This window comes from Pelophylax lessonae (assembly GCF_965119305.1).
Source record: "Pelophylax lessonae genome assembly, chromosome: 3".
Taxonomy (NCBI): Eukaryota; Metazoa; Chordata; class Amphibia; order Anura; family Ranidae; genus Pelophylax; species Pelophylax lessonae.
The window spans coordinates 202,234,877-202,258,193 of record NC_138770.1 but is presented as its reverse complement, the minus strand read 5'-3'; the positions used below and the strand labels follow the sequence as shown (position 1 = coordinate 202,258,193).

The 23,317-nt window shown below is 45.6% G+C and overlaps 1 protein-coding gene across 1 annotated transcript in view; it reads right to left on the bottom strand.

The window, feature by feature from the left end:
• The window catches only part of MYO7B (myosin VIIB), a 545,169-nt gene that overhangs the window by 40,570 nt on the left and 481,282 nt on the right, over positions 1-23,317 (bottom strand). Inside the window, exon 46 of the mRNA XM_082249873.1 lies at positions 17,532-17,615. Within this exon, the coding sequence (XP_082105999.1) occupies positions 17,532-17,615 (84 nt within the window). The remainder of the gene's footprint in view (positions 1-17,531; positions 17,616-23,317) is intronic.

Sequence of the window (23,317 nt, the reverse complement as noted above, 5' to 3'; positions counted from 1 at the left end):
CTAGTGGCCAATGCATGAATAAACATAACAAACCCAGCTTCAGTTAACCTAAACCTGAAATTAGATTAAAAAAACTACAGTTATCTATGACTAAAAAGTCACAAAAAACTATAAGGGCTGGGAACGGAAATGAATATACCTGACAACACAAAAATCAACCAAAACATCTCTAAAAAGTGAAAAAATTACCCATTTTTGAAAAAAGGAGCGCATTGCCTTTTTTCCTATGATGTTTAAGCTAGAATCCCATTCTTGAAGAAGGGGTGCATATTGAACAGGACAGAGCAGCAGAATGCCTTAGTGGTCAGAACCTTGCAGTACTGGGTTGCTCAGTTCAAAACCCAACCACTTCTACCTGCAATGCAGGATGTCATATTAAGGCACTTATGGGGAAGAGGTTTTCCAGCGTAATGAGTTGCCTGTTTGGTTGACATGGCCTTCATGAGCTTAGCCGTATACATGGAGTTGTCATTGGAGAACGCTATATCCTTCAGGGGTATACTCAATCATTATGACTGGGTGTGTCCTTGGGGGGGGGGGTGTAGCATCTTCTGGTGGTAGCTTTGTGTTGGACTTGTCCCTAAAGCGTATTATCTGTCTGCAGTTGCAGCCTGGGAGCCTGCCTTAACCCTTGCCTCTCTTCCAAAGCAATGGAAGTTGGGATGAAGAATATAAATTCTATCCTAAAGAATAATTCTGACAAGTGGACAATCTGGTCTGCATTGCAAGAGTTTAAACTGCCCCCCTTAGGGGGTAGCTTTATCTTGATAGTAAATAGCTGGAGATGATTGTACAAGCAGAACAATTTTGTCTGCTTTGCGAGAGTCTACACGGTCCTCTTCAAGGGCTAGCTTCATTTGACAGCTAAGAGCTGTGTTTAGTCTAGCCTTCTGCCTCAGATTACATGTCTGCTGAATGAAAGTGGACTGCAGCTCAAGACTCAGTGTCTAACTCCAAAAGGTTTGTGTAATGGATCAACTGGCACCCCGACTGGGTACCTCTGTTGACGGATGCTCCTTGTGCTTCCCGAGGGCTCCAAGCCCTCTACCAGACACCATAACCACCACAGACCCCACAAACCGCTGCAGCTTGGTTGGGGTCTCGCCATCTCCTACCCACCCTGGACCTACAACAAGGCTCCAGGTTCCAGTGGGTGAACCTCTCTTTCCCCAGAGAGTGGAACAGGAACAAGCTCTTACAAGAGCTTAGTGATTATTCAAGGGCGTATGAAGAGCATAGCAATCTTTTGTAGCAGATTCCCCCAATAAGAGACAGGACTCTAGATTGAGGGGGAAGTAGAACTCTAGGTTTAATGGTACAGCTGCTCTTTTATACAGTTTTCCCCCACAAGGATACAGTACAGGTTGCCCTTGTGGGGAACAGGACATGAAATTCACAATCCAATAAAAACAGATTTTTACACTTAGTCACTCCAATACAGTGTGCACAATCCCTCCCTTCTGCCTTATTACATTATCATATGCAGATGAAATTGTATACAGAAACAGAATTAACCCAGTCATTAACATTTAACAAAGGGACAGGCAGACTTCACACAATACACATCCCACCTCAATAGATAGACCAGCGTTTCTCAACTCCGGTCCTCAGGGCACACTAACAGGCCAGGTTTGCAAGAAAACTGAAATACATCACAGGTGATATAATTTGCTGCTCAGTGATTGAAATATTCTATTCTGCATCTCCCCAAGGTAATACTTTAAATCTGGCCTGGTAGTGTGCCCTGAGGATCGGAGTTGAGAAACACTGAGATAGACAATAGGACAAGACTGCCAATGACAGTCTGTCCATCTCCTTCATTGAAGTACATGGAATACACATCTAGGTGTCACAGACTTCATGGCAACAGGCTATAGGTCTCACAGTGTAAAGTGGGATTAAATCTTCATAGTTCTTGAGAGATATTGTTGATAAATATTACTCTCCCATTTGAAGTTATCCAAACCATATTCTCTGTGTCCCTTAAGTATCTGTCTTTCACTTCCAGTAACGGTGAGTACTGTCACATATCTTCCCACCAAAGGTAGACTAACCAGGTACTAGACCTCCAATTGGTCTGTGCCTGAGTTAGTCGAGTAACAAGTCCCAATGGGTCAATCCATCATGGCAGCTTCCTTGACAAAGTTCCTCATAGCCAATCAGTCTGTGGAAGTCTGATTTGGGCAGGCCAGACTGGGCTTCTTGGTCACCCTGTGTCCCTAATAGACACAGGGGGACTTAGACATAAGAGGGGCCTAGGGGGCTAAGAGAGTGATTTTCCAACCTCTCTAAGGTAGGTTGTGTTCCATGGGCCCTCCCAATGTCTGCACCCACCCAGTACCCCAAACAAATTGTCTGGAAAACAGCGTTACTCACCTAGCCAACCTCTACCTCTCTCGTAGCACATACTGTACCCACCACTGGGGATAAGCGTGGACTGGCCCTTTTCCCAGGAGTCCTTTCAGCTGCTGGAGAGAAGACAGGGTGGTGGGGCTCACTTCGTCAGGCTGTTGGGGATCTGGGCCGACTGTCCAGCATCCCTGGTGTATACAAGTGAAGACTGTAGTCCCATCCACTACCACAGGAACTCCATCTTTTGTATGTTGAGGACAGAGGCCAGCCACACTCTGCTCTGTTGCCAGCTGTTCTGCTGGGTTGGGGTTGGTGAATACTACCCCCAGGACCTAGTTGGGGGTCTGCTAGAGAGAGGAGGAATTTCCTACCTCTTCCTCCTGGTATTCCTGCAGGGTAGGTTGGGGATCTGGACTGGCCATCCAGCATTCCTGGGGTATACAAGTGAAGACTGTAGTCCCATCCACTACCACAGGACCTCCATCTTTTGTAGGTTGAGGGCAGAGGCCAGCTGCACTGTAGGTCTGGTGCAGACACCGCGGTCCCATCTGCACAATTGGGGTCAGGGCTGCTGTCTCCCTGTGGTTGGGGAGAAGGATTAGTTGTGTCCTCTCCCTGGAAGGTACACTGCCGCTGGGGAGGAAGGACGACACCTTCGGCGCCCTGTGACTCTGTCTGCCGCTGGGGAGTTGAACCGATTGTCTCTATTCCCAGTAACTTCTGCTGTAGCTGGGGATCTGGGCTGGCTGCCCAGCCTCCCTGTAGGGCCGGTAGAGAGACCTCGGTCCCATCTCCACCTGCCATCGGTGGATCTTCCCAGTACCAGTCTATAATGTCTCTCCAACTGAAGGGTTGTAGGTCTGGATCTGCCGCCCAGCACTCTGGCTCTGCTGGCAGGGTAAATTGGGGCGGAATGGAGCAGAGCAGGCATTATTAGTCCTGCTCCAGTTCCCACTCACTTCCGACCAGATGAATCAGGTCTGGCCCCAGGTCGTCTGCTCTGAGGAGATCCAGTAGGGTTTCCCTGGTGTCGTGGATGTCCCAGAGCTGACACTCTGCTGGACATCCATAGTCATTGCTCTCCTCAAAGGCCTCCCACAGTAAGCCTGGGCCATTATAGTCCTCACCTTCCGGCATATTGTCGTCAGTCATCCATTGGTTGCGCCGGGTGGCGTACCACTTTAGTGCTCGGTAAGCTCCATCCAGCCACAACTCCTTCCAAATCAGGTCCCACAACTCCATCACCCACTCATTGAGGGGTTGCTCTCCTAGGAAAGGTAACCGCAGGGCAACGTATAGCTGGAACCTCTGTTCTTCACTGGGAAGGCTCTCTCTCCACCTCCGCTGCACATCCTCTAAGGCCTCATACCACAGTTCCTTTCGAGTGGAATCTCTCCAGCCTAGTATGCCTTCCTCTGATACAAGCCCATCCTGTTGGGCCAAGTGTTGCTGCAACCTCCAGAGAAACTCCTCCTCATATGGGGACGCTGCATGGGTGTTAGCTCGCTCCATAACATTACCGGCGTCTCCGAGAGCTGCTTCTCCTCGCACTAGGATGCCATCCTACCACTTGCCACCAATGAAACTGATCAACTGGCACCCCGACTGGGTATCTCCGTTGACGGATGCTCCCAGTGCTTCCCGAGGGCTCCAAGCACTCCACCTGACCAGACACCATAACCACCGCAGACCCCACAAACCGCCGCAGCTTGGTTTGGGTCTTGCCGTCTCCTACCCACCCTGGATCTACGATAAGGCTCCAGGTTCCAGTGGGTGAAGCTCTCTTTCCCCAAAAAGTGGGACAGGAACAAGCTCTTACAAGAGCTTAGTGATTATTCAAGGGAGTATGGAGAGCATAGCAATCCCTTGTAGCAGATTCCCTCAATAAGAGACAGGACTCTAGATTGAGGGGGAAGTAGAACTCTAAGTTTAATGGTACAGCTGCTCTTTTATACAGTTTTCCCCCACAAGGTTACCACCCAGGTGGACATTGTTGGGACCAGGACATGAAATTCACAATCCAATAAAAACAGAGTTTTACACACACAGAATTAACCTGAACTAATTATCTAGCCATCTAGACAACAATGTGAGGTCATTAACATTTAACAATGGGACAGACAGACTTCACACAATACACATCCCACCTCAATAGATAGACAATAGGACAAGACTGCCAATGACAGTCTGTCCATCTCCTTCATTGAAGTACATGGAATACACATCTAGGTGTCACAGACTACATGGCAACAGGCTATATGTCTCACAGTGTAAAGTGGGATTAAATCTTTATATCGTATTTATCAGCATATAACACGCACTTTTTCCTCCTAAAAATGGAGGAAAAGGCAGCAGTGCGTGTTATACGCCGATCTTAAAAAAAAAAACGGCCAGGAAGCATTGCCGAGAGCAGAAGGGGCGGGCCGGGCCGAGGAGAAGGAAGGACGAACTGTCATAAGAGCAGAAGGGGGCGGGCCGGGCCGAGGAGAAGGGAGAACGAGTGAGCGCAGTCTCGGCAGAGGAGGCGGGACTTCAGATGACAGCGCTCGCTCGTTCTTCCTTCTCCTCGGCCCGGCCCGCCCCTTCTGCTCTTATGACAGACAGCTAGTCCTTCCTTCTCCTCGGCCCGGCCCGCCCCTTCTGCTCTCAGCGCTCCTTCCCGGCCTTTTTTAAAACAAATATGGTCAGTTCCAATGGCGCTTGCGAGGCTGCATATTTGGACATTGCGCTTGCGAGGCTGCATGGACACTGCTGGTGGGCTGCATTATGGACACTGCTGGTGGGCTGCATTATGGACACTGCTGGTGGGGCTGCATACATGGACACTGCTGGTGGGCTGCATTATGGACACTGCTGGTGGGCTGCATTATGGACACTGCTGTTGGGCTGCATTATGGACACTGCTGGTGGGCTGCATACATGGACACTGCTGGTGGGCTGCATACATACACACTGCTGGTGGGCTGCATTATGGACACTGCTGATTAGGATGCATTGTTGGACTGCTGATGAGGCTGCATTCATGGGCACTGGTGAGATATCCTTTTGATTTAAAAAAAAAAGTTCTGAGTTCAAAGCTGTTTATTTTAAATTTAAGCTTTTTTCCTGAAATTTCTCTCCAAATATTGGGGTGCGTGTTATACGCCGGCGCGTGTTATACGCCGATAAATACAGTAATTCTTGAGAGATATTGTTGATAAATATTACTCTCCCATTTGAAGTTATCCAAACCATATTCTCTGTGTCCCTTAAGTATCTGTCCTTCACTCCCAGTGACGGTGAGTACCGTCTAAGTTTTCCCCTGGAGTCCATAAAGATTTGAAGAGGGAAAAAGTCCTCAACCAAGTAGTCAGCAAAGAGCTCCACTTCTGGGGGAGAGGTTGCTTACTGGCCTTTTTCATATTTGTGCCATCCATACGTAACTTATGGGTACCTGGTTGCTCCTCTTCTGATAGGAAGAGACAGCTTTGGTCTTGGATGGTTGGAGCCTCAGGTCAAGAACTTCGGGCCATGTTGATCAATCAGTCACCTTCAAGCCTCTGACTGTGCCAGGAGGAATCCTTTGCTATAGCAACAATAGACAAGTTCTGTTAGCCAACGTGGTTCTTGCCATTTCTAGGGATAGCAATTCCAATTTCAGCAGATGTGATTTTAAAAAGAGTACTATCATTGCTCAGAGCGATACCTATTTCCAACTCCCAGAGCTGTCTTCTGACATACCTCTGTTTCTACATGGGTCAAGACGTCATGCAGCATGTATGTCTGGTGGTTGGGTTCTCGATCCACGACTCCTCTAGACAGGGATCCCTGTCAAGTATACGGAGGGTGTTCTCAGAAAGAGATTGACTAGCTAGTCTTTTAAAAAGGGTCATGACACTCCTATACAAATCCCTGTGTATCTAAGAGCTTAATTCATCACGGTTCAGGATACATACAGTATCTCACAAAAGTGAGTACACCCTCACATTTTTGTAAATATTCTATTATACCTTTTCATGTGACAACACTGAAGAAATTACACTTTGCTACAATGTAAATTAGTGAGTGTACAGCTTGTGTAACAATGTAAATTTGCTGTCGCCTCAAAAAACTCAACACACAGCCTAATGTCTATACCGCTGGCAACAAAAGTGAGTACACTCCTAAGTGAAAATGTCCAAATTGGGCCCAGTTAGTTATTTTCCCTCCCTGGTGTCATGTGACAAGGTCTCAGGTCTGTATGGGGAATAGGTGTGTTAAATTTGGTGTTATCGCTCTCACTCTCTCATACTGGTCACTGGAAGTTTAAAATGGCACCTCATGGCAAAGAACTCTCTGAGGATCTGAAAAAAAGAATTGTTGCTGTACATAAAGATGGCCTAGGCTATAAGAAGATTGGCAAGACCCTGAAACTGAGCTGCAGCACGGTGGCCAAGACCATACAGCTGTTTACCAGGACAGGTTCCACTCAGAACAGGCCTCGCCATGGTCTACCAAAGATGTTGAGTGCACGTGCTCCGCGTCAAATCCAGAGGTTGTCTTTGGGAAAGAGACGTATGAGTGCTGCCAGCGTTGCTGCAGAGGTTGAAGGGGTGGGGGGTCAGCCTGTCAGTGCTCAGACCAAATGCCACAAACTGCATCAAATTGGTCTGCATGGCTGTCGTCCCAGAAGGAAGCCTCTTCTAAAGGTGATGCACAAGAAAGCCTGCAAAAAGTTTGCTGAAGACAAGTAGACTAAGGACATGGATTACTGGAACCATGTCCTGTGGTCTGATAAGACCAAGATAAACTTATTTGGTTCAGATGGTGTCAAGTGTGTGTGGTGGCAATCAGGTGAGGAGTACAAAGACAATTGTGTCTTGCCTACAGTCAAGCATGGTGGTGGGAGTGTCATGGTCTGGGGCTGCATTAATGCTGACATTACTGGGGAGCTACAGTTCATTGAGGGATCCATGAATGCACTGTACTGTGACATACTGAAGCAGAGCACTATCCCCTCTCTTTAGAGAGACTGGGCCGCAGGGCAATATTCCAACATAACGACCCCAAACACACCTCCAAGATGACCACTGCCTTGCTAAAGAAGATGAGGGTAAAGGTGATGGACTGGCCAAGCATGTCTCCCGTCCTAAACCCTATTGAGCATCTGTGGAGCATCCTCAAACGGAAGGTGGAAGAGCGTAAGGTCCCTAGCATCCACCAGCTCTGTGATGTCGTCATGGAGGTGTGGAACAGGACTCCAGTGGCAACCTGAGAAGCTCTGGTGAACTCCATGCCCAAGAGGGTTAGGGCAGTGCTGGAAAATAACGGTGGCCAGACAAAATATTGACACTTTAGGCCCAATTTGGACTTTTTCACTTAGGGGCGTACTCACTTTTTTTGCCAGCGGTTAAGACATTAATGGCTGTGTGTTGAGTTATTTTGAGGGGACAGCAAATTTACACTGTTATAAAAGCTGTACGCTCAATTTACATTGTAGCAAAGTGTAATTTCTTCAGTGTTGTCACATGAAAAGATATATTAAAATATTTACAAAGATGTGAGGGGTGTACCCACTTTTGTGAGCTACTGTAGTTTTTGCCACTAGAGCATACTGGTGATAGGATGATGGGTAATCCTGGCTTTTCTCTCTTCACCTATCAGCATCTCAATATCTGATGATCAGGACTATGGTCTCTCCCATCCTTATATTGAGGTGTGCTCAATAGAAATGGCCTTCTGTCCTGAAAGGATTTTTTTCTCCAATGTTGATCATGCACCTAGCAATTCATGTCTCGCCAACAGGCAAATGAAGCCTTGGTTGCTGACAGAGTAATCTTCTGTGCTGCTGGGTTATTGTCAGTGGAATGCCCCTGTCGGGAAGTTATTTTGCCAGTAGAACTCCCTGGTTGGGAAGTTATTTTGAACATTCTGGTTTTCTGGCCATCTTTCTTATGCTCCCTTCACCCTTTGTCACCAGATAGCAGGCTTTCTAGTCTCCAGTGAGGCTGAACAACATCACAGTGGTGTCCTACATCAGGGGGGGGGGGGGTCAGGACCTGCAGGGTCAGTCCACTGAGAAGAGGTAGAGATGACTGTGATCTGGGTGGAGTAGAATCTTCTTTATCATCTCTTTTGGGTCTACATAGAAATTTCTGGGAAGAATCCATATTCTGTGGCCCAAATGGGCAATAAGTGGTTCCTACATCCAGGTTCCTCCAAGTGGATTTTATCTCTGGAAAAGATTTCAGAGTTACAGTACATCTGGTAGCATCTCCTTATTGTTACAAGCTGGAAAGCTTTTCCCTAGGGGCCTGGGCCAGGCCATGGGTGCGGATGCTGTGTCAGATCATGAAAGATCTCACAAGCCATATACTTTCCAGTTTGATTCACATAGAGTTTTTTTTGGGGGGGTCAGTTGCTAAAGACTGTGGCAATTTTTGCAGTAATTCCCTATTGGCCAAATAGGCCTTGGTTCCGGTTTTTGATAACAGGTTATTGTATTGAAGTCCTTTCTCTCGGATGAGATCTCCTGTTTTAGAGAGCAATATTCCACCCTTGTTCATCTCTTCCAGTTTTTCATCCTGGCAGGAAGAGATTGATCAGCCTTGGCTGTAGTTTCTCTAAGCTAATATCTTGAAACCATACAAAAGGATTTGAATAGAGCTTGTTCAGTTTAAACTGCTTTGTTTTCTTTGCTTCAGTCCTCGGGTCAGGTGCATTCCAGACTTCAACTGATCCTGAAGCTCTCTTAGAGGGCAGATCTCTGCAGTCCCTGTCATATTCAATGTCTCATAAGTAGACTATCTCTTACTCGTCCAATACTTTAATGGGGGATTGCTTCTGAGACTCGAAGGAGAGCCAAGACTCTTTTTTTTTTTTTTTTTTTTTTTATTATATTTCTTTATTAAATTTTTTCAGGTAAAAAAAAAAAACATTACAACACTCCAATCACTGGAGAGCATATCTTTACAATATAATTGACATATTACCCTTTAAGCCTTTTAACCCTCATCCCTCCCCTCTGCCTCCCCTACCCTTACCCCTTCTATCAATCCTTCTCCTATTATCTCTTTGTATTCCTCTGAGTTTTTAAAGATCTCCACCTTAATCAACCATTCTTTACTTGATGGGGGATCTTCTTTTTGCCATTTCAAGGGAATTAAACTTTTAGCTGAGTATAGTAGGTGGGGAAGTAGTGTTTTCTTATATTGTTTAACTGACATTTGTGTTCCATGAAATAGGCATCTCCAAGGATCTTCAGGAATAAATGGATTTTTGTAAAATCTTACCGTAAAATCCTTTTCTCTTAGCTCATTGACAGACGTAGTCCTCGGTGATACAGCACCTTCGAGTTATGTTGCCTCCACAGGAGTAGGACTAGACAGGAAATAAAATGCTCTGGCCACACCCTAGGGGCAGTCCCAGAGGGTATATCCTCTCTCTCTCTGCCTCAGCAAATCAGTTATGTCATAAAAGCAGTCTTTAGAGAATTTAACCCAACCCAACTCAAAAAAACAGAGGGGCGGGTACTACGTCTGTCAATGAGCTAAGAGAAAAGGATTTTACGGTAAGATTTTACAAAAATCCATTTTTCTCTATCGCTCATTGACAGACGTAGTCCTCGGTGATACAGCACCTTCGGGAAGTCCCAGAGCAGTATCACAAATGAGGGGTGGGAAAATGGAAATCAAATCCAAATCTAGAAGGCCCAACCGGTGCCAACTAGAAGTTTACAATGCTCATCCTTAATGATGAGACTCAACAAAAAAATTTTCAAACAGAAAAAAACCCTCGAGGTAGACCACCGGTCTCCTCAAATTGCGGCCTGCAAAACCTTGCGGCCAAATGAGGCATCCGCCGATGCCATCACATCAATTTTTATAAAATTTTGTAAAGGTATGTACCGACGACCAGGTGGCCGTTTTACATACCTGGACCACTGACGCTTGATGGCGAAAGGCCCAGGAAGTACTGAGCGCTTGAGTGAAGTGCGCCCTAACAGGGAACGGAGGATTCCGACCCTTAATAGAATAAGCCTGTACCGCCGTCTGACTGATCCATGTAGATATGGTCGCGGCAGACACAGGCAACCCCCTTCAAGGGCTATCCGTGATCACAAAAAGTGAGTCCGTCTTACGAAAACCACTTTAGGAAGGAAGGATGGATTCGGAAGAAGAACCATCTTATCCCTATGAACCACCAGATCTGGGGAACGACAGGATAATGCGGCCAGTTCTGACACCCTGCGTAGAGAAGTAATGGCCACCAAGAAGGCCACCTTCTGGGAATGTAAGCAAGGGAATCTCCCTAATATCTTCAAAGAGAAGTTTCTGAAGAACCGACCACACTAAATTAAGATACCAGGCGGTAAGGGTGCGCGCACTGGCGGAGCCAGATGTCGCACCCCCTGGATGAAATTCCGCACCAAGGAATGATTAGCCAAAGGTTTCTTGAAAGAAGATTGCTAACGCCAAAAACCTGACCCTTGATCGTGCTCAAGGATAGTTTCTGCTCAACCCCTTGTTGCAGACAGACCAAAATTCGGGTCACCGAATAGGTATGTGGGGAAAATCCAATAGATTCACACCATGCAATATAAGACTTCCATGTGCTGGAAGTCGCTTTCCTTGCTTTAACTGGAGGTAGGAATAACTGAAGCTGACACTCCCTTGTCCTTCAGTACCTGGGTCTCAATGGCCAGGCCATTAAGCCAGCGACTGTAAAGCAAGATGGAAGATCGGTCCCTGAGACCGCAAATCCTCCCTGAGAGGAAGTCTCCAAGGAGCGTCCGCGACTAGCCTCGCCAAGTCGGCGTACCAGGCTTGACGAGGTCAATCCAGAATTTCCAGAATAACTGGAATTCCCTCCACCTCTATCCTGCGAAGAAGTTCCCGCAGCAACTTGAGAGGATGGAAGGCATGCCGTAGCTGATACTGCCTCCACGGGGCGATCAGCGTTTCTGCTGCGTCCGCTAGAGGATCGTGGCGCGAGCTACAAACCTCCGCACCTTCCTGTTAGGCCAAGGTGCCAACAGATCCACATCCGGGATGTCCCAATGAAGGGACAGCTAGGGAAAAAACCTCTGGATGAAGAGGCCATATGCGATTGGATCCGAATCGGGCTGCTCTAGAGCTGCTCGATCCAGTAAATCAGACAAAATCTGATCGCTCTCAATTCCGATACCCTTATTGGTAATCTGGATACTATCGGAAGAAATGACTTACCCTGGTTGAGCATCGGAGACTTCCTGGTCCGCTCGCTCAACCGGATCCGATTGTCCAGGGAATCGGAATTCTGATTCCATTAAAAAAGAATCTCCTTCAGGAGAATTCGGGTATGAGACTGGGTATACGGTACTGCCTCTAAGAAGGCCACCATCAGTCCCAGCCAATTGACGGACAGCAACATCCGAATCGTTGACTGAACCTTCTGGAGTTTCCCAGCAAGGAGAAACTCTCTTGCCCAGGATGTATCCAACCTTAGGTCCAGATAGTTCAGTCTCCTGGTGGGAACCAGGGATGATCTTTGGGAAAGCGAAAAAACGCTGATGTCCTGCGATGATGGGGATATAAAGATAGGCATCCTATATGTCAATGGACGCCAGGAAATCTCTTTTATGCAGGGAGGCCACCACTGTACGGATGGACTCTATTTCTTCCCAAGTCCAGATTTGGACGCACCTTGCCCTCTTTCCTGGGCATTGTGAATAGGTTCGAATAGAACCCCTGAAACCCTTCAATGTTAGAAGGGCAGTATCGCACCGGTGGAAGTGATCGAAACTCGATCCTGTGTCCTCCAGAAACCGGTGAAGACATCCCCCCCCCCACCCCAGAGATGGGTAGGGGCGCATCAGGCTATATTCTTCAGGCTTGGCTGAGCCGGACTCTTTGTTTACCCGACCAGCGCCCTTTGAAACCCCTCTAAAGGGGCTTTGGAGGGTTTCGCCTTATCGCCCGCCCTCGCGGAACGAACAACTCTATATGAGCAGAAAAGGAAGGTCCTTGTTAGTTACGAGGTCTTTTTATCCTAACAGTCTGTGGCAAGACAGCAGGTGGTACCGTCTATCCTATAAAGAGGAATTCCTCAAACGGATAGCACCTAGCCATGCGTTTGGAAATAACAGGGGTTCGTTTCAAAACGACCCCATTTGGGTAAAGGAAAATCCTTCGCCCTTTTGGTAGGCTAACAAGTACCAAAAAGGAATCTCAGTCTCAGCTACCTCTGCCGGTGTAACCTCAAGACTAAAGGTTTCCCGGACGGACACAACTAGTGCATCCACCACTCTTGTGCTATGGCAGAAACGTGCTCCTCACTGCTGAGGAGATATTACCTGAGACAACAGCCCCCTAAGAGGGACCTGCAACTGCATTGACCAGTTCCGAATCCGTATCTGAAGTATCTGATAAACAATAGGGGTAGGCGGGGGTCGCTACTTGACCCCTGTCCCTGACAGGCCACCTCCACCCGGGATACCAAAGACTCCAAAATTGCCGATAATGCATTAAAAACAAGTGGGGTACTGGAGGGTCCTGCGGCCACCTTGAGGGGATCAGGTGGGGATACCTATGCGGCAGGGTCAATGATTATACAAGACACTTGCCAGCGACAAAAAATGACAAAGTAAAAAAAAAAAAACTTTTTTTTTTTTTTTTTTTTTTGTGTCCCCCAGTCGCAACAGCGCCCCTCAGTGTTACCTGCCTTTTTGGACCCCACAGAGAGAGAGACAGACCCCAAGGCTCATCCCTGATGCACAGAAGTTTTCATCAGCTTGCTCAGTGCTTGTCTTGTTACAGACAGGAAGTCTTTGGCCCTATTTCCTGGGTAAAAGAGGCGGCTCCGCCCCTTAACACGCCTGCCGGCTCCTCCCCCTGGCTCCATGAGGTGTTTGAGTCACCTTAAACATGGCCGCCCCCATGCTGGAGACACGAGGCTACACCAAAATGGCGGCCTCGTGCGATCTACCAGACAATGGCGGCGGCCTGCACAGAATAGCGGCATGTCTGCAGAAGGATCTCGGCCTCACAACCCTTCACCCTCATGGTGGTCAGCGTGGTCGGAGGTACCGGACCCTAGCGGGCCGTATGCGGTCCGCTGCTTAGCTGGAGGAATGATCTGGAATGCAGTATACATGTATAGACATCGCCCTGTGGCTACTGACAGGTAGGATACCTTATACTATCACAGTAAAGTTCTAGTACTGCCACTGACTACAATCATTTACACATCTTTACAATTAGATTGTCAGCTCCCAAACCAAGCCTCCTGGCTTCTTGTACACAAAAATCACACTCAATTAGGGGGATCTGTGACATGTTATAGGATAGAGGGGAACCCATCCTTACCATTACAGAGAGGGGCCCGCGTTCACCACAAGACCCGTCAGGGGGAAAGGGGGAACATACTACTCACCATACCGGAACCAGGCGGGCGCCAACTCCTGACAGTACCCCTCTCCACCGGGGTGGGAGGGCTGTCGACCAATACGGGCGCCGTGACTCATGGTCTTTGGCGTTTCAGCGAGACGTTTAACTCGCAGGGTCAGTCCCCGTCCAGTGGGACTATGTCGCGGCCGACCCAGCGCGGAGCTAGGGCCTGCACGCGCTCGTAGGCTGAACTGCGGTGACCACTGGATCTCAACATCCAGCCCGTCGCCCAGTTCAGCTTTCTTGCTTGAAGATCTCACAGGAACACTGGAGAAAAAAAGCTGTCTTAAAAAATTATTTTCTAAGAAAAAAATCCTGCCAGGACCGAAGATCCCAGCAAGGTATCTAGGTCCTTACTCCTGACTAGACAGAAAAAAACTGATTTGCTGAGGCAGAGAGAGAGAGGATATACCCTCTGGGACTGCCCCTAGGGTGTGGCCAGAGCATTTTATTTCCTGTCTAGTCCTACTCCTGTGGAGGCAACATAACCCGAAGGTGCTGTATCACCGAGGACTACGTCTGTCAATGAGCGATAGAGAAATGTATATTTGTGATTTTGTTTACCAGGGATAAGACTTCTTTCCAAAATTTTTTAATTTTCGGACACTCCCACCATATATGGGATATTGTCCCAATCGCCTGACAACCCCTCCAGCAATCTCTTGAGCTCTCCACCTGAAATTTCAGGTGGAGAGCCAAGACTCTTAAGATGGGGTTTACTACTTGCTCTGTACTTCCTTGCCAGCTCCAGATGAGTTCTCTTTTCAGTCCAGCTTGGGAGAAGACTGAGCTATGAAGACATGCACTCTAAGGCCAGGAAGTTGCTATCTCTTCAGCCAGGAAGTTGCCAAGATCAAAGCTTTAGGCTAGAAAGGCTCCTTTGGTGACTTACAGCTCCAGGTGGGATCACCTCCAGTCCAGCTGGAGTATGGATTGAGCCACGATGTCAATCTCTCTAGGGTTACATCCTCAGCAGGAAGCTTGGCCAGAATCAGGGCCTTTAAGGTCCCTTGACAGCTTGCTGCTCTAGATGGAATCTCTTTTAGTCCAGTTTTGGGTAAAGTCTCAGTCATGAAAGCAGCCTTTCTTTGGGTTCTTTTTCCTCAGTCAGGAGGTTTGGGCCTTGTGCTGAGAGGGATCATACTGGGTGGCAATCTGAGGTGGCTTCTGCATTCTATGAGAACAAAAGATTTGTTCCTCCCATATGCAGGACCACCAAGGATAACTGGTTCCATGCCATGGATATTGGGATACTTCAAGCATGCTCTCAAGCTACAGATTTGCTCAAAGTTTTAGGACATAGATAGGGATAGAGATGTCATCTAGAATTTTCACTGGATGGGTCATTCCAGCCAGCCATTGGGCTTATAAAGCTTAGGGCTTGGTTCCTAGGGAAGCAGTCACCACACACTCATTCAGGAGTGTGTAGGCTTTGTGGGCTCCCTGTGGAAGGGTGACAGGATTAGTTGTAGGAGGATGACATGTCTTCCATTAAGGCTGTTCTGGCTCATTGTGGGGTGTAGCTAACTTTCTTATGCTGTTAATATCTACGTATCTATAGGGTTTTTTGTTGGTTATGATTGAAAACCTGCTTTTCGGACATCCCACCCTTGTTTTTTGGACAGTTAGTTCCCAAACGTATGCTGCCATGGAGCCTGTCAGGAAAATGGAAAATGTATTATTAAATACTTACTGTAATTTTCTTTTCCTGATGGACTCCATGGCATCAGGAGTTCCCTTCCAGAATCATGAGTAGGCTAGTAACGAAAAGTGGCCTCTGGATCAGCCTGAAAATGTATGGGAGTGAGGTCCTATGGGATAGGAGTGAAGGCGGGGCTACTCAAACATATGCTGCTATGCGGTCCATGAGGAAAGGAAAATTACAGTAAGTTTTTGATAGTAAATTTTCCATTATATCTACATTTCAGTATATTCACAATTATCAAAATTCTAAGCTTAACAATTGACCCAATTTCATTTAGAGTTCCAGCCTATTAGATCATAGAACCTTATACCAACAAAATCGTTTATTAGAAAATAAATAAAATCATCAGAAAAATTTATCAAAACACATTATAGATATAGCACTAATATAAATCTATTTAACACTAAGATGAAATGAGACATTCTCTTTGATACATATTGCTCAATTTACAAGGCTATATATATATATATATATATAGATCAATTAGATGAGGAAAACAAAATTATTTTTCACCTAGCCATAATAATGGGAAACATCCCTTTCAAAGCTAATAACACGGTGAATGTAATAAAATATATGTGGTATATGTTGTTACATTCTTCACTGGTAATAACATACACCAAATATCCTGTATTACAGTTAACTAACTGTTTATTCTTATAAGTATTGACCAGTGGATGTGCAGACAACCTTATTGGAATGTCCCAGGTGGCTGCAACAGGAGCTCCTTGTCTGTACATTGGTTTATTTCAATAAACCTAGCCTTGACTTTAGTAATTGTTGTCGACAAAAACCTAACTCACTATTGTCAGTAAAGTGATTGGATATTATTAGAGTATGTTACTTCTTACATTCAAACAATCTTTTAGGATAAATTTATTGTTTTACATTTTAGTTCTGTTGTTTTTAGCTAACAAAGATTTTTAAAGTGTGCAAGAGAATATTTTTTCCTTTTATTTAATTTATCAAAGAATGGCTGCCATGAGTGCATATTACATGGCAAAGCTAAATGCATGCAAGTGCCTTGACTGTAATGTTGGACATAGAAAATGATCACCCTAGCTGATGGCATCTATAACTGCATATGCATGTGGGCAGATTGCAACATAATGAAAATGAATAGGGCTTTTTTAAAAATAATGTTTTAATTTAATATTCAAGGAAAGAAATGTATCACATTATAAATAAAATCAGTAAATTTCTTATCACATGACTATCTTTTACCTAATATAAAAGTGTTGTAGGGTTTAAATATCCTAAAATAATAGGGTTTAGAACATGTTTTAAATACATTTGTTTTATTAGATGAATATATAAGCACATTTATAAATTTAAAATTATTAATAAAATAATGGAGTCTTGTACCAGTCTTCAATTAATGCTAAAAGTTAGTAGTTAATGAAATGTTAATATTTGATATTTATCTCCAAATTATTTTAGAAAGTTTGGAATTCAAGTGTTATACTTTATTAGCTATTTAAAGCTGAACTCCAGGAATTCAGCCATTTTGTACAACGTGCTGGATTATTAGGGTTTCCCCCATCCACCTCAAATGTATGGATGTGGGAATTGGATCAGTTTTTTGGTTGAAGTAAAAAAAATGTATTAATGTATGGCCAGCATTAAGCCCCGTACGCAAGGGCAGAATGTTAGGCAGCATCAGCAGGTTCAATAGAAAACAGCCGACATTCGGCCTATGTGTACTGCAGCCAGGCCAGCTTCTGTCGAAGGGGCATGACTGAAAAAGGTCTGCTGACTGGCTCCCAATCAGCTCTCTCAGCCATTGGCTAACCAGAGCGTTTTGGCAGGGGGGGGGCCACCCCCCCTGCCAGAACACAACAAACAGCAGGGGAGATCGCTGTACTAACATTGGAATGTTAGTACAGCGGATCCGACCAACGTTTTTTTTTTCATGTAGCCCATTGTGTTGAACCAAAAAAAACAAGCAGTGTGTACTAGGCTTAAGTTTGTACACATTCCCAGTGCAGGAATGCATTTGCTTTGCAGTCATAATTAAATCGAGGCATGGGGCTCCTGCTGCATTACCTTAGATTAGAAGCCTCTGTATATTAGATCTTTAATTATTTTACCTTTGTCTTTGGGTGATAAAGTGATACTCCAAGCCTGTTTATCGCAATGAGCACTATGTCAGGATATGATGGGTCGGAGCATTGCTACAAGACAGAAGAATATGATATAATTAAGAAACCTTTACTACAAATGTTATTTCCCCACTGATATATCACACATTACTTAGAACAACGATCTCTAGTTTTATGGATATAATCATCATGCTGACAGCACAATAGTACAGTTTCTGTGGTTTCTCATAGAAGGCTTGAACTAAGGGAAAGGATCTAAAAACTAAAAAATACGTCTTCAGTAAGAGCTAATTAACAAGGTAAATAATTTGATTGTGCTTTCATCTCTTAGTTACATAGTTAGCGAGGTTGAAAAAATACATCAGTCCATCAAGGTCAACCTATGATGTGTGCGTGTGTGTGTGGGTTTGCTGTTAACCGTCGATGCTCCCTGCTGATGCCACTGCTTGTGGAAGAGAATTCCACATCCTTACTGCTCCGACAGTAAAGAACCCCTTACGTAGTTTAAGGTTCAACCGCTTTTCTTCTAGTTTTAGTGCGTGGCCACGTGCTTATTGTATTCCCTTACTCTGAAAAGTTTGTTTCTTTTTGCTATGGTCACCAGTACAGTATTTGTACATTGATATCTAATCCCCTCTCAAGTGTCTTTTCTCTAGAGAGAATAAGTTCAATGCTTGCAGTTTTTCCTCATAGCTGATGTCCTCCATTCCCTTAATTATTTTTGTTGCCCTTCTCTGGACTCTCTCCAGTTCCAGCACATCCCTTCTGAGGACCGGTGCCCAGAACTGGACGGCATATTCAAGATGTGGCCAGACCAGAGTCTTGTAAAGTGGGAGAATAATCTCTTTATTTCTGAAGTGAATCCCTTTTTTTTATACATGCCAGTATTCTGTTGGCTTTGCTTGCAGCGGCTTGGCATTGCATGCCACTGCCAAGTTTGTTGTCGACTAGGACCCCCAGGTCCTTTTCCTCTTAGATTCACCCAGAGGTCCCCCCCCTAGCAAGTAACTTGCGTTCATGTTTCTGACAGCCAAGTGCATTACCTTACATTTTTCAACATTAAACCTCATCTGCCATGTAGTTGCCCACCCCATTATTTTGTTCAGGTCTGCTTGTAAGGTTTCCACATTCTGCATTTAAGATATTGGCCTGCTTAGCTTAGCATCATCCGCAAATACTAAGATTGTGCTGTTTATCCCATCCTCTAGGTCGTTTATGAATAAATTAAACAGGATTGGTCCCAGGACAGATCCTTGGGGAACCCCACTTTCCACTTCCTCCCAATCCGAGTACTCCTCATTTATCACCACCCTTTGGACTCGCCCCTGGAGCCAGTTCTCTATCCAGGTACTCACCCTAGGGTCCATACCTCTGTACCTTAGTTTGTACAGTAAATGTTTGTGGGGAACTGTGTCAAATGCCTTTGCATAGTCCAGATACACAACATCCACAGGCCTTCCTTTACCTAGATGACAACTCACTTCATCTTAGAAGGTTAATAGATTGGTCTGGCAAGAACAATTTTTCATGAATCCATGCTGATTACTACTAATAATACACTTTTCATTATTATAGTCTTGTATATAGTCCCTTAACATCCCCTCCAAAATCTTACAGACTATAGTTACCCGGGATACATCTTTGCCCTTTTTTAAATATTCATACCACATTGGCTTTTTTTCCAATCAGCTAGCTCCATACCCATCTGTAGACTATTCATAAAGATCAAGAATAACGGTTTGGCTATCACCTGGCTGAATTCTTAAAGAACCTTCGGGTGCAAGCCATCCGGACCTGGTGATTTATTTATGTTAAGTTTCTCAAGTTTAGTTCTAAGTCTGTCTTCTGTTAACCATGAGGGTGCTTCCTGAGGTGTATTATTTATTTTAACATTACAAGCTGGGTTAGTGTAGCCCCCCAATTCTTTTGTGAAGACTGTAGAGAATTTATTTAGCACTTTCGCCTTCTCTCTGTCCTCTGTAGCCAGATTTCCTCTGGTCTCACTTTCTTACTATTTATATACTTAAAGAATTTCATGGGGTTTTATTTTACTCTCCTCCGCTATGTGTCTTTCGTGTTCTATTTTAGCCACCTTGATTTCGCCTTTACATTCCTTATTACACTCTTTGTAATGTTGGAATGCTGCCAGTGACCCCTCAGCCTTGTATTTTTTGAAGGCCTTTTCTTTAGTTTTAATTTCCTTTTTTATGTTGGAGTTTAGCCACCCAGGGTTTATTTTTACTCTTTTAAACTTATTTCCCTTTGGAATGCACTAGCCAGTCCCTTTATTTAGTATGTTCTTGAAGCACTCCCATTTTTCCTCTGTGTTCTTTGTTCCCAGGGTTCTATCCTATTTTATATTGTCTAGCAAAGAGCGCAGTTTAGGGAAGTTAGCTCTTTTGAAATTCAACGTCCTTATATTACACTGGTGTTTCCTTTTTATATGATTTATACTGAAACTAATTGACCTATGGTCACTGTTTCCTAAGTTGCCCCGTATTTCTATATCCGTGATCAGGTCACTATTGTTGGTAATCAGTGAGTCTAGTACCGCATTGTTTCTTGTCGGTGCGTTCACCATCTGACCCATGAAATTGTCCTGCAAAACATTTAGGAACTACCGAGCCTTGGATGAATGCACGGTTCCTTCTGCCCAGTCTATATTTGGATAATTAAAGTCCCCCATTATAATGACATTTCCCATCCTTGCTGCCATTCCAAGCTGTGATAGGAGGTCTGCTTCCCCCTCCTCCCTCTGGTTTGGGGGGCCTATAGCAAACGCCCAATATTACATAGTTACATAGTTTGTGAGGTTGAAAAAAGACATCAGTCCATCCAGTTCAACCTATGATGTGTGTGTTTGCTGTTAACCGTACATTGAATACCCCTGTATGTTGTGGTCTTTAAGGTGCCCATCTAATAGTTTTTTGAAACTATCGATGCTCCCTGCTGATACCACTGCTTGTAGAAGAGAATTCCACATCCTTACTGCTCTGACCATGAAGAACCCCTCATGTATTTTAAGGTTAAACCGTTTTTTCTCTCATTTTAGTGAGTGGCCACGTGTCTTATTATATTCCCTTTGCCTAAAAAGTTTGTTCCTTATGCTAGGGTCATCACCAGTACAGTATTTGTACATTGATATCATATCCCCCCTCAATCGTCTCTTCTCCAGAGAGAATAAGTTCAGTGCTTGTAGTCTTTCCTCATAGCTGATGTCCTCCATTCCCCTAATTATTTTTGTTGCTCTTCTCTGGACTCTCCCCAGTTCCAGCACATCCTTCCTGAGGACCGGTGCCCAGAACTGGACAGCATACTCCAGATGTGGCCGGATCAGAGTCTTGTAGAGTGGGAGAAAAAAATGGATTTTTGTAAAATCTTACCTTAAAATCCTTTTCTCTTAAGCTCATTGACAGACGTAGTCCTCCTTGATTCATATCAACTCGGGTTATACTGCCCTCTACAGGAGTAGGACTAGACAGGAAAGAAAACGTTCTGGCCACACCCTAGGGGCAGTCCCAGAGGGTATATCCTCTCACTTCCTGCTACAGCAAATCAGTTATGTCACAAAGCAGAGAAAGTAGAGAATTTAACCCAACCCAACTCAAAAACAGAGGGGCGGGTACTACGTCTGTCAATGAGCTTAAGAGAAAAGGATTTTACGGTAAGATTTTACAAAAATCCATTTTTCTCTGTCGCTCATTGACAGACGTAGTCCTCCTTGATTCATATCAACTCGGGACGTCCCAAAGCAGTGCCACAAATGAGGGGTGGGATAATGGAAATCAAAATCCAATCTAGAAGGCCCAACCGGTGCCAACTAGAAGTTTTAAAGGCTCATCAATCACACGATGAGACTCAACTGAAATTCCAACGGAAAAAAACCCTCGAAGTAGACCACCGGTCTCCTCAAATTGCGGCCTGCAAAACCTTGCGGCCAAATGAGGCATCCGCCGATGCCATCACATCAACTTTATAAAATTTTGTAAAGGTATGAACCGACGACCAGGTAGCCGCCTTGCACACCTGGACCACTGATGCCTGATGGCGGTAGGCCCAGGAAGTACTGAGCGCTCGAGTGGAGTGCGCCTTAACAGGGAACGGAGGATTCCGACCCCTAATCGAATAAGCCTGTACCACCGTCTGTCTGATCCATTTGGAGATAGTCGCGGCAGATGCAGGCAACCCCTTTTTGGGGCCATCCGTGATCACAAAAAGTGAATCCGTCTCACGGAACGATTCCGTAGCCTTCAGGTATACCCTGATTGCCCGAACCACATCCAAGGAATGCAACGCATATTCCCAAGGATGATTGGGCTGAGGACACAAGGAAGGTAGCACAATATCTTCATTCAGATGAAAGTCTGAAACCACCTTAGGAAGAAAGGATGGCTTCGGATGAAGAACTACCTTATCCCTATGAACCACAAGATATGGGGAATGGCATGATAATGCAGCCAGTTCTGACACCCTGCGTGCAGAAGTGATAGCCACCAAGAAGGCCACCTTCTGGGATAATGTAAGCAAGGGAATCTCCCTGATATTTTAAAAGGGAGGTTTCTGCAGAACCAACAAAACCAAATTAAGATCCCAGGGCGGTAAAGGCGCGTGCACTGGCGGAGCCAAGTGCCGCACCCCCTGGATGAAATTCCGCACCAAGGAATGAGTAGCCAGCGGCTTCTGAAAGAAGATTGCTAACGCTGAAAACCTGACCCTTGATAGTGCTCAAGGATAGTTTCTGCTCAACCCCCTTTTGCAGAAAAGCCAAAATTCGGGTCACCAAATAGGTACGTGGGGGAAATCCCAACGATTCACACCATGCAATATAAGTCTTCCATGTGCGATAATAGACTTTGCTAGAAGTCGCTTTCCTTGCTTTAATTAGAGTAGGAATATCTGAAGCTGACAATCCCCTGTCCTTCAGTACCTGGGTCTCAATGGCCAGGCCGTTAAAACCAGCGACTGTAAAGCACGATGGAAGATCGGTCCTTGAGACCGCAGATCCTCCCTGAGAAGAAGTCTCCAAGGAGCGTCTGCGACTAGCCTGCCCAAGTCGGCGTACCCGGCTTGACGAGGCCAGCCCGGAATTACCAGGATAACTGGAGTTCCCTCCACCTCTATCCTGCGGAGAAATCTCAGCAGTAACTTGAGAGGGGGGAAGACATACAGTAGCTGATACTGCCCCTACGGGGCGCTCAGCGCGTCTGCTGCGTCCACTAGAGGATCGCGAGCGCGAGCCCTGTTGAGCCAACCTGCCAACAGATCCATATCCGGGGTGCCCCAATGAAGGGACAGCTGGTGAAATACCTCTGGATGAAGAGACTATTCCTCTTGATCCAGAATCTGACGGCTGAAATAATCTGCCTGTCCACCCCCGTGATAAATATCGCGGAGAGAACTGGAACAACTGTTTCCCCAATAAAGAATGTTGGCCATTTCTATGGCCGCCAGGGCACTCTTGGTGCTCCTTGGTGATTGACATAAGTCATGACCATGGCATAGTTCGATTGCATCCGAACCGGACTGCCCTGGAGCTGCTCGGTCCAGTAAATCAGACAAAGTCTGATCGCTCTCAGTTCCAACACCTTTATCGGCAACCTGGAATTTATCAGAAGAAATGACTTCCCCTGGCTGAGCATCGGAGACCGAAGCCACCAGACCAGAGCCTCCCTGGTCTGCTCGCTCAATCGGATCCGATTGTCCAGGGAATCGGGATTCCGATTCCATATGAGAAGAATCTCCTCTTTGGAGAATTCGGGTATGAGACTGGGCAA